The sequence below is a fragment of the Crotalus tigris genome, unplaced genomic scaffold (genome assembly GCF_016545835.1).
Source record: "Crotalus tigris isolate CLP2741 ecotype Arizona unplaced genomic scaffold, ASM1654583v1 scf7180000019692.1526454, whole genome shotgun sequence".
NCBI lineage: Eukaryota > Metazoa > Chordata > Lepidosauria > Squamata > Viperidae > Crotalus > Crotalus tigris.
In genome coordinates this window covers 1,448,836-1,460,874 of record NW_024097664.1, presented here as the reverse complement: position 1 = coordinate 1,460,874, position 12,039 = coordinate 1,448,836, and the positions used below count along the sequence as shown (strand labels likewise).

The 12,039-nt window shown below is 49.8% G+C and overlaps 1 protein-coding gene across 1 annotated transcript in view; it reads left to right on the top strand.

Moving 5' to 3' along the window:
* The window catches only part of COL5A1 (collagen type V alpha 1 chain), a gene marked incomplete at its 5' end in the record, with an annotated part of 133,077 nt that overhangs the window by 52,599 nt on the left and 68,439 nt on the right, over nt 1-12,039 (top strand). Inside the window, 5 exons of the mRNA XM_039364247.1 lie at nt 2,687-2,740; nt 4,069-4,113; nt 5,148-5,201; nt 7,083-7,127; nt 9,351-9,404. Coding sequence (XP_039220181.1) covers nt 2,687-2,740; nt 4,069-4,113; nt 5,148-5,201; nt 7,083-7,127; nt 9,351-9,404 — 252 coding nt within the window. The remainder of the gene's footprint in view (nt 1-2,686; nt 2,741-4,068; nt 4,114-5,147; nt 5,202-7,082; nt 7,128-9,350; nt 9,405-12,039) is intronic.

Below are 12,039 nucleotides of genomic sequence, written 5' to 3'. Positions count from 1 at the left end.
GGAAGCCAAAAGGAGGGAAGGATCTGGAGACGGTGCTCTTTGGTCCTTGAAGGACCGTCCCAAGGAGGAGGGGTGGGTTATTCTCCAGGGTGCCCCAAGGCAGGACAAGAACCTTCTGGGGGGGAGCCTTGCTGAGGGGAGACCTCAACTCAAAAGCAGGAGGCTGGTCCCGCGGTCTACATCCTCTCTGTTGCTTTCATTTCTCTCTTCTGTCTTTTCTCTTGCAGACCCAGAGCCCCTCCTCATGGGCTCTCGTTTCCAGACCCCTCATCGTCCCTTCTGGGAACTTACTCCAGTTTCATAGAATCCTAGAACCCTAGGGATGGAAGGGAGGTCTCCTAGTGAAACCCCAAGGGCCCAAGGCAGGAGTCCTTATGCCATCCTGGACAAATGGGTGTCCAATCTTTCCTTGAAAACCTCCAGCGATGGAGCACCCACGACTCTGGGAGGCAAGCCGTCCCCTTGATTCATTTGGTGGAGTCCATTTTGAACTGTGGTGCCCCGAACCCTAAAGGGGTGGGGGCTGACTGGGGCAGAAGTGAAGGGACAATTAGTTCCGAGGGGTCCTGGGCGCTCTCTGAGCTGGGCTGCTTTCTTGCAGACGTTTCGTTACCTAAACTCGGGAACGTCATCCGTGCTAGCAAGGAGTGAGATCTGCTCTCCTGTTAAGTCCCAGCGTCTTGCCCTGTCGGTGGGCGTGGGGTGGGGGTCTTAGAGGCCCTTGGGTTGGGCTGTTTACGGTTAGCTTGTTTGGCAGTTCCTTGGTTAGTGTAAGGACCCACCTCACTTTACATCTTAAGAAGGCAGAACTCTTGGAATATCTTTTCCAACAGGCATCTTTATTAAGAGAAGATGGTTGCCTGTTGGAAAAGATATTCCAAGAGTTCTGTCTTCTTAAGATGTAAAGTGAGGTGGGTCCTTACATTAGACAGGATCTGAGAAATTCTCCCATCCTTCAATGTTTTAAGCGTTCCCAAGCAGCCCCCCACCCCACAGTTCTTCTGGGCGACGATCCTTGTTTCCCTCCTTTTTCCTTACTGCTGGCAAAAGGGAGACTTCAGAGAGGAGTAGATGAAAGGCGATGGCCATATTGTTATGGTCAGTCCTCTTGGTGAGAATCAACATCCAGTCCTTTTGAAGTTTTAATGAAGGAAGTGAGAGCCATAAAACCTCCCTGCTCATCCCCCTTCCCCTTCGTAGTATGACAGAATCCCGAGAGAGCAGAAATGGGTTTTTCCCAGAGTAGATAACGAGAAATGGAATATAATTGGATTCTGACAGTTAGGGTACTGTTTATTTCTTGAATGTTGGTCAGTTCTCCTAATCTGGGCTGGCCCTCAAGAGATCCCTTTTCCTTGAAGACGTTGCTCCCTCTTCTGGCTCACATGTCCCATGTGGTAGAGGGAGGAGATCCAGGCCCTCTTCGCATCCCACTGCCAGGACCCAGATCCTGTCCATGGGTCCTTTATTTTTTTCCCACCTAAATCCGCAACTTTAAATTTTCTCCCTGTTAAAGTTCCCTGCTACTCATTTCGGCTGAAGCCCGTCCTGGTCTTTCCGAATCTCCTCTTTCTCCTTTAGTTACCCCTGCTCGTTTTGTGTCCTCTACATCTCCACCCCAAAGGAAGAGCAGGAGTCCTTCCCTTTCAGCCCACCTTCACTTAGGACACTGTTCCTCAACCTTGACACCTTTAAGGCATGTGGACTTCAACTCCCAGAATTCCACAGCCAGCATTGCTGGCTGTGGAATTCTGGGAGTTGAAGTCCACATGTCTTAAAGGTGTCAAGGTTGAGAAACACTGATTTAGCAGAAAGGTTGTTTCTTTCCTACAAGGAAGGAAATTCTGTGCTTGAAGAGGGACAGCTTTCTGTGCCGAGGTGACCAATCGTGGGGAAAGGGGCAGCCTAGCTTGTGGGTGATCAGCGTCTCGCACAGCTCTGTGCAGCTGTTCAGTTTCTGAACTCAGAGCTATGTCAGAAGCAGCCTCAGGTTTGGAGTCTGCTATTTCACCTTGCTCAGAAACGAGAAAATATTTGGGCTGCAGGATACCTGACCTGAAATTTTAGTGCTTTATGAGGTTTTTTTTTTTCAGCCATAAAAAGCATTATTAGCATCCCAAAAGGACAAAACCAGGTAAAATGCGATGCTTCAGGATGATTTTCATTAGCATGTTAGAGGTTTTCTAAATAATCTTGGTAAGCAATAGTAAGTTACTATTACAGCAGTAATAGTGACTTACTAAGTAATACTGCTAGGAGTCATATTCCTGGCAACGACAGTAGCAAGTTTTCGTTGTTATTTTATACAGCATCACTGATAAAAAAAGTATAATCGGTTATAACACGAGGCCTCCAGTAGGTTTCTCCTTTTATTTATTTATTTATGAGACTTGTATACCGCTTTAAGTGCAAGCACTCTCTAAGCGGTGTACACCAGTAAGCAATGTATGTATATATTTACATTGCCCCCAACAATCTGGGTCTTCATTTTACCTACCCCGGAAGGATGGAAGGCTGAGTCAACCTTGAGCCGGTGAGATTTGAACCGCTGACCTGCTGAACACAGTCTGCTAAAGTGGCCTGCAGTACTGCACTCTAACTGCTGCGCCACCTCGGCTCTTTTAGCTTCTCTCAGATGAAATCCAGCCAGCCATGCTGAGTATGCTCTTTATGCTTTCTTTCACAGGGCCCTCAAGGTGAGCCTGGACCCCCAGGTCAACAGGGAAGTCCAGGCGCTCAGGTGAGAAGGCGCAGTTCCGTTAGGTGGGGCTGGGGATCCGTTGCCCCTTTCGCTGTGGGGTTAGAATAGGGCTTGTGATGGACATTCCTAATGTTGGTGTAAGGACCCACCCCACTTTGCATCTTAAGAAGACAGAACTCTTGGAATAGTTCTTCCCACAGGCATCCTTTATTAAGAGAAAATGGTTGCAGGCGTTCTAGACAGGACTTGGGGTCCAAGCTCTCCCATTCAAGGTTTTAAGGGGTTCCCCAGTAGCCCCACCCAATCACCCCCTTCTTCCAGCGACAGTCTCAGGCATTACACTCCCACCCCCTTTTCCTTACTGCCGGCTGGAGGGAGACTTCAGAGAGAACTACATGAAGGTAATAGCCCCCTTTGTTATGATTAGGCCTTTTGGTGATACACACATCCAGTCCCATTGAAGTGTACTGAAGGAAGTGAGGGCCATAAAGCCCCTTTGTTCACCCCCTTCCCTTCACCGTATGGCAGAATCCAGGGAAGGCAGAAATGGGGTTTTCTATAGTTGATAACTAGAGATGAAATATAATTGGATTCTGACAGTTGGTCAGTCAGTTCATTCGAGACCTGTAGCAAATTCACTTCTTACCACCTAAAATTCCAGCCTAAAGGCCTGGAAAGACAAACCACATTGAGCAGCCGAGGAGCCACATCCAAGCTGGCCACTTTTTCCCCTGTGGAAGGGACTTCAATGGATGAGAGGTCTTCCCTGCGTTGCCTCCGCAGCAGCCCCTCTGATGGGGGGAGATGACGCCCTGGGGGCTCCCAGCCACTTGCCCCTGACAGCAGCACAGCCTTCCTGCCTGGGACCTTCCGAGCCAGCATGGAGAGAGACTTGGTGCAGTGGTCTCAGCACTCTGGAAGACGCCATGCTGGGAAAAAACACAAGATTTTCCACCCACCCCTTTTCCTTGAGGATGGAAATCCCAGAGACCTCCTTTGCAAGGCCCGTTACCAAGAATCTAGGAGAGTTGCAAGAATCCCAGCAAGCAAACTACTGAACATGTCTGGGGGCTTTGGGGAGGGGTTTTTCTGAGCCTTTTGCTGCAGCTTTCCAGTGCACAGGGGAGGAGGTTGATCTCCTGTGGGACACGTGAATCCCTTTTAGACTGAAAACCAGCCCTGTTGTTGGAGCTACAGTTGGAATTTGGCAAATGGGGAGTGGGTTCTTGTTTTGCAGAAGAAAACCCGGGGTTTAAGCCTCGGCACTGGCAGACTGGAAGCCGTCCCCTGGCTGAGTTAGGGTTGGGGTTAGGGAAGGAGGTGGCGCTGGTGCCCTCTTTGCCTCTCACCCCCCCTTCTCTTTCTAGGGTCTTCCTGGTCCTCAAGGTCCAATTGGAGCCCCCGGAGAAAAGGTAGGTGGATGGCAAACTGCCTGGCCTCGTTCTTCGGAAGAGGCTGGTGGACTTGGGGGTGGTTCCCCTTCTTGTGCGCAACATCCGCCTGTATATTTCTTTCATTTTCTGTGCTGGGGAGTCTTTTTCCTTTGCGGAAATGGATCAGACCTCCAGCTTCTTTATTATAGATTTCTAACGCTTGCAGCCTCTGAAAAGAGAGTAGTTGAAAATGGAGGTCAGTTCAGGCATTTGAGTTGCCCACATTCGGGCCGTCTGGCAGAGCATTGTCATCTGGCAAAGCTACTGAATTTCCTCCAGAAGCCCCCACGGGTGGGTTTGCGGGCAGTGAGCAGAGAAGGGCACGGCGGCCTCTCGTCTCCTTCTCCGGCCATCCGGAGTTGAACTGAAAGGCCCCTGCAAACAGATCAATACCTGTCAGCGGATCTCACCTCACAGGCACCTGGGCCAACCTCAGCTCAGCTCCCGCAGTGTGTAATTTATTTATTTATTTATGAGACTTATATACCGCTTTAAGTGCAAGCACTCTCTAAGCGGTGTACACCAGTAAGCAATGTATATATATATATATGTTTACATTGCCCCCAACAATCTGGGTGCTCATTTTACCTACCCCGGAAGGATGGAAGGCTGAGTCAACCTTGAGCCGGTGAGATTTGAACCGCTGACCTGCTGAACACAGTCAGCTAAAGTGGCCTGCAGTACTGCACTCTAACTGCTGCGCCACCTCGGCTCATGATTGAGAGCTCTGCCCAGTCTGAGCCCTCTGTTGGGTCACAGTGAACCCGCTCCGAGGGAGGGACAGCAGGAGGCGCAGAAGGGATGCGCAAAGATTGTCCTTGAGGCCCCCCCCCCGAAACATCCAGGATGTTCCGAAGGGCTGGTTCCTGGGAATGAGAGACTGCTCGTGGCCACGTTCTGGTTCCTCAGAGGAGTCTGCGGCCTCTGAAAGCCAAGAGCATCACAGTGCTGTTGCCATCCTGCACATCTGTTGCAGAAATGACAAGGAGTCCCGCCTGCTTTTTCTCCCTCAGGGTCCTCTGGGAAAATCCGGTCTTCCTGGCATGCCTGGAGCAGATGGTCCCCCGGTAAGTCCTGCTGAGAATGCGAGAGGAGCCCTCCCACCCTCCCTCCCTCCCTCCCCTGGATTCCTGCAGTGGGCAGGAGGTGTGCAAGATGATCTCCAACCCTTCCATTGTGCTAGTCCAGTGGTTCTCAACCTTTTTAATGCCGTGACCCCCAACCAGTCGTAAGTCGAGGACTACTCAACCGGTCGTAAGTCAAGGACTACTCAACTGGTGCAGCACCGTTTGCAGAATGGGACTTTGGGCAGGCTCAGCAGGGCAGAGACAGCCTGGACAATTCCTATTGGCTTTTGAAAGCCAATAGAATTAGACTCTATTCAAGAGAGTCTATTCTATTGGCTTTCCAAAGCCAATAGAATAAAAGGGAGTAGCACAGCTAAGGAAAAGGGGAAAAAAAATGGCGGACTGCGTTGTTTGGCGACCCCCGTGAAATGGTCGTTAGACCCCAAATGGGGTCCCGACCCACAGGTTGAGAACCGCTGTGCTAGTCTATGAACAAGCCAGCGCTGCTTGCAAAGAGTTGCAAGCATCGTACTCAATAAAGAAAGCGGGATGGCTGAAAATTGCAGCTCCCCCCCCCAAATGTCTTTAATCCTTGGCACACAAACACAGGCGCTTGGGAACCTGCCCATCTCCAGTTTTGGCTTCCGCAAGGAAGATTTGTTGGTTGTGCATCTCTTGCATCTGCCTACATTAATCAGAGATCCGATTTTGCTGCCTGGTTGAGTCCTGCAGAGAGAGGGCAGCTTTCAGGGGGAGGGAGCAGGAAAATACCCTCCGTGCTTCCCCTACATCCTGGACCGCACCGAGTCCTGGCGGACATGGTACCTAGACCCCCGTCGTCTTGGGCCAGCCTGCGGAAATGGCCCCAGAAAGACAGCCAGGGTCTCACGGATGCAGCTCCGTCTCTTCGCTTCTGCTGTTTATGGATAATCAGGAGAAGCACCAGCAGGAAGGCTGGCAGGGGCTGTGCTGCTTTTGGGCAGGAGCAGCCCTTGGCAGCTGCTCAGCAGAGCTGATTTCAAGAGTTGCTTTCTGTTCAGAGACGCATTTCCACGGCTTGATTTGTGGTGCTCACCCATGGCTAGCATGAGTCCTGGCTGTCTTGACCAAGATGGAGTATCCCGTAACCCAGAAGAACCCCCCTGTAAGGACCCACCCCACTTTGCATCTTAAGAAGACAGAACTCTTGGAATAATTCTTCCAACAGGCATCCTTTATTAAGAGAAAATGGTTGCAGGAGTTCTAGACAGGACTTGGGGTCCAAGCCCTCCCATTCAAGGTTTTAAGGGGTTCCCCAGTAGCCCCACCCAATCACCCCCTTCTTCCAGCGACAGTCTCAGGCATTACACTCCTACCCCCTTTTCCTTACTGCCAGCTGGATGGAGACTTCAGAGAGGAGTACATGAAAGGTAACAGCCCCATTGTTATGGTTAGTCCTTTTGGTGATACACACATCCAGTTCCTTTGAAGGGTACTGAAGGAAGTGAGGGCCATAAAGCCCCTTTGTTCACCCCCCTTTCCCTTCCTCGTATGACAGAATCCAGAGAGGGCAGAAATGGGGTTTTCTACAGTTGATAACTAGAGATGAAATATAATTGGATTCTGACACCCTCTCTGTTCTTGTTCTTTCCTGGACCTTGGGCCTCAGTCCTATAGAGGACCAGAGCCCTTTCTGTCTACCTGGCTGCCGAGTATGACAGCCAAGGCCGTTTGACTCTCCAAGAGAAGCTCCCAGCCCAGAGTGCTCGGTCTGCCCCAGCGGGAGGCAGACCGAGAGGGAAGGACACACACGGGTGGGAAGGGGAAGCTGGGCCAACAAGCTCAACGTGGGAAGGGCGGGCAGCTCGGTTCACTGGCTTCTCTTGCTTTCCTTGCTTACAGGGCCATCCTGGCAAAGAAGGGCCTCCCGGTGAGAAGGGGAGCCAGGTAGGTAGATGGCAGCCCTGCCATTCCTCTGAGCTCATCCCCCTGCCCTTGTGGGGAAAGGGGCTCACGGGCTGGGCCTCAGAAACCAGCAAGATCAGAGATCCTCCCACACCTGGGTGTGCGGGGTGCGGGGCAAACACAACCCAACAGTCTGCAGACTTGAGAGGGCAGAGCGGGGAGGGCGGGGCGGGAGAAGGTCTCAGGAGACCCACAACCCAAACAGGAGTCAGACAGGAACCTGGTGGGTGCATTTCGATGCTGGTCTAGAGGCCATAACTAGCCTTGCTTCTACACTCCCCTTGTCTGGGGGGTGGGGGGTGAGTGGGAAGTACCACCGAAAGATGTAGCTGCTGGTTTCTCCCAGCTGAAGGACTTTCCTTAAGCCGGCTTCTCAAACCTTTGCCGAAGACAACGATGCCTAGTGACAGTTTGCCTACAGATGTTGAAATTCACCAAGACGGTGTGCTGGGAAGAGGCAGGACTGGGAGAAATCGCCGCTGCCCTCCTGCCTGGGGCAATCTTCTCCTCGTTGTCCTGGTTTTGCACAAGGGCCAGGGTCTGCCAGGGTCTGCTGGGCTCCCAGAATTGAAAAGGGCCGGCCATCGAAATGTCCGTAGCTGCTCTGGAAGTCCTTGAGCAAGCGGCAGGGAGTGGCCGGCCGTCTGTGGAGCCCCAGGTGCCCCCTGCCAGTTTCATGGAAAGGCATCCTGAGCTTCTGCAGGGGGGGGGGTTCCTTAATTTGTTCTGGCTTCAGAGGATGCTGAAGACCCCTCTGGATCGCAAGGCTTAACTCTCTCAGAAGCTTCTGTGGGATCACACAATGATGTATGTAGTGGTAGCTGAGAGGGAGGGATAGGAGTAGGGTGGAAGCTGACGAGAGAGCTGCACTTTGTCCCCCACCCACCCAAATGGGATCAACCCCCTCCTCACTTCTGAGCTGGGCATCCTTCACTAGAACAGGTACCCTGTTTAAAGAATACTATATCTCCTTAAAATAAGACGCAAAGATGCAGTTGAAAATACGGCAACGTGATTTTAGTTTACTGATGTCAGAAGAGGCCTCTCTTATTAAAAAGAAATGATCCATGCGTTATCTTTTAACCATTCAGATCCAACAAACTGCATTCAGTTTCAAGAATAAACCACAGACACAGAACTGTAAAACAGACAGTAAAATAAAATACTCTTGGAATGCCCAGTCTTCCTCATTTAGTGGTGAAGCTTCCAAAACAGCCCTGAAAATGTCCTTGGTCTTGTCTTGTTGGGTTAGAAGGCAAAGAGCAGATTAGGGCCTAGCGGAGCCTCTTTGAAGTCAGGGCACTGAGTCCGGTGTTAAATTCGGCCTTAAGACAGTAATGCTGAAAACTCGTGCAAAATAATTGCACCAGAATTTTACGACTTCAGCAAAACATCCCAGGTTAGAGAGAAAAATGACGAGTCACCAGAGGGAACTGGGAAACCTGGTCATTATCAGAAATAAAGACTTTCCAGCAGGCACTGAAATTCATGGGTCCCCTTTGAGCCAAAGCATGGGGGGCCTATGCAGGGTTGGGGAGGGGATCATTGTTAAAACACACCATGGGAAGCGCATTACCTGGTGGCGTGTCTTTCTGTGGCCCCTCAGCCAAGGGAAGCCAGAACGTTCCCTTCCTGGAGGGTGACATTGGGCCTTCCCGGAGTAGATCACGCAATGGAAAGGATCTCTCCTCTCTTCAAACTCCTTGATCACGTGGGGATCCCACAGGGCTACGTCAAACCTGCAAACTTTTATCTTGCATTTAGGGAGGTGATGAGCACAGTGTAGGTAGTGATTTGGCACATCTGCGTTTATTGCTGCAGATGTTCTTTCCATAGGATGGTATTCATGAAAGAGCGCTAGCAAGGGCTCTCCTTCTGGCTTCTAAAGCCATGTGGAGGCCACAATGTACCCGGAGTTAGTTCGCTCTAGCAACCCATAACCCACAACCCTAACTGCCGCTTTTAGCAGCCAAGCCATTGTCTGCTCAGGCTGTGTGAAGCAGGCCCTCCAGTCCCAGCATGGAAGATGAGCATTGTCTTGCGCATAATGTTGTATACCCAGCTTGGGGACTTTGTTTACCCGCAAGGTGGGCCCAGCTCTGATTTGGTGGCAGGAAGGGGCATACATGTCTATTTTCTCTCAAAGGGCACTTCAGGATGGCTGAATTCTCTCTCCCCCCCCCTCCCCTTGTCTTCTGATCACAGGGTCCAGCTGGCCCTCAGGGCCCACTTGGGTATCCCGGCCCCCGTGGAGTGAAGGTAAGCAACCAGAATGCTCAGATGCAGCTGAGGATTAATGGCATCCCCCCATTTCTTCCTCTCACAGAGTCGTGTGAAGGTTTAGTGGGGTCTTGAAAGAAGCCTTTTTGAGCTTGTCAAAAGGACACTGGGGACTGGTCTGCCTTCTGTTTATTTATTTATTTATTTTATGAGACTTATATACTGCTTTAAGTGCAAGCACTCTCTAAGCGGTGTACACCAGTAAGCAATGTCTATATATATATATTTCCATTGCCCCCAACAATCTGGGTCCTCATTTTACCTACCCTGGAAGGATGGAAGGCTGAGTCAACCTTGAGCCGGTGAGATTTGAACCGCTGACCTGCTGAACACAGTCAGCTAAAGTGGCCTGCAGTACTGCACTCTAACTGCTGCGCTACCTCGGCTTGCCTGCTAGGAGGATGGAGAGCTAGTCTGCTCTTCTGAAAAGGTCCTGCTGGCATAGGCAGGGCTTCATCTAGCCCGGCATCCAGGACCAGAACAGGCTTTAGGGATATTTGCAGGCAAGTCCTAAAGGCCCCGAGGATCGGGAGATGCTAACTGCCAAAGAAGCAAAGTTCCAGCAGCTGCACCTCTGTTGAAGTGGCCAATTTGTCCCCCGCCCAGCTTTTAATCAAAATGTCTTCTGTGCCATTTGAGACTTGAGCTCTTCCTCGCTTCATTTGGCGCTCTCTCCTGGACTAGTGCAGATAGTTGCAAAAGGGCCCACTGATTACAATGGAGAACACCTCTGAATAACTCAAGAGTTTCTCACACCAGCATTAAGCTTTAACGGTGGCTGAACTCCTCACTGTTGATCATGGCTGTTCACGAGGGATCAGAACTTTGGATATGGTCAGAGGATACATTCCTCTGGACCGCCCATCTGTTGCCACCCTGGGATGTTGAATGAAGGTGCACTTATAATAATTCACCTCCAAGTGCATCTTGGAGGTCATCTAGTTCAACCCCCTGCTCAGGCAGGAAACCCCATACCATTTCGGACAAATGGCTGTCCAGTCTCTTCTTAAAAACCTCCAGTGTTGGAGCATTCACCGCTTCTGGAGGCAGGTTGTTCCACTGGTTAATTGTTCTGTCAGGAAATTTCTCCTTAGTTCCAGGTTGCTTCTCTCTTTGATTAGTTTCCATCTGTTGCTTCTTCTCCTGCCTTCAGGAGCTTTGGAGAATAGCTTGACTCCCTCTTCTTTGGGGCAGCCCCTCAAATATTGGAATACTGCTATCATGTCACCCTCGCCCTTCTCTTCATTAAACTAGACATACCCAATTCTAGCAATCGTTTCTTATATGTTTTAGCCTCCAGTCCCCTGATCATCTTTGTTGCTCTTCTCTGTACTCTTTCTAGAGTCTCAACATCTTTTTTATATTGGGGTGACCAAAACTGGATGCAGTATTCCAAGTGTGGCCTTACCAAGGTCTTGTAAAGTAGTATTAATACTTCACGTGATCTTCATTCTATCCCTCTGTTAATGCAGCCTAGCACTGTGTTGACTTTTTTGGCAGCTGCAGCACACTGCTGGCTCATATTTAAGTGACTGTCCACTAGGGCTCCAAGATCCCTCTCACAGTTACTACTATTGAGTAAGGTACCCCCTATACTATACCTGTACATTTGGTTTTTCTTGCCTAAATGTAGAACTTTACTTTTTTCACCATTGAATTTCATTTTGTTAGATAGCGCCCAGTGTTCAAGTCTGTCAAGATCGTTCTGTATCTTAAGCCTATCTTTTGGAGTGTTGGCTATTCTTGCCAGCTTGGTGTCGTCTGCAAATTTGATGAGTTCCCCATCTATCTCCTCATTCAAATCATTGATGAAGATGTTGAAGAGCACTGAGCCCAGAACAGAGCCCTGAGGCACCCCACTACACACTTCCCTCCATGCAGAGGCAGTTCCATTGAGGACCACATCCTGAGTACGGCCAGTCAGCCAGCTACAAATCCATCTGGTGGTGATGCTATCTAACCCACATTTTTCTATCTTATCAAGTATAGGTTGTGATCAACTTTCTCAAATGCCTTACTGAAGTCCAAGTAAATTATATCCACAGCATTCCTCTGGTCCACTAATTTTGTCACCTGGTCAAAGAATGCAATGAGATTTGTCTGGCATGACCTGTTTTTGACAAACCCATATTGGCTTTTGGTAATGACTTTGTTTGCCTCTAGGTGTTCATTGTTTGATTATCTTTTCCAAGATCTTCCCAGGTATTGAGGTCAGGCTGATAGGTCTGTAATTTCCTGGATACATTTTTTTCCCTTTTTTGAAGATGGGAACTACTTCAGTTCTTTTCCAGTCCTCTGGTGCTCCAGTGCTCCAGGATCTTTGAAAGATATAGTTGAGTGGTTCTGAGATCACATCTGCTAGTTCCTTCAGAACCTTGGGGTGTAATCCATCTGTTCCTGGTGATTTGAACTCATCTACGGTGGACAAGTGCTCACTTATCATTTTCTTGCCTATCTTAACTTGTGTTTCTAATCTTTTTTTACAGTACTGTTTTGGATAGGTTGGACTGTTTTTTCCCTTTGTGTAAAGACAGATGCAAAAAAGGAGTTAAATAGTTCTGCTTTCTTCCTGTTGCTTGTCACCTTCTTGCCACTTTCTCCCACTAATGGACCA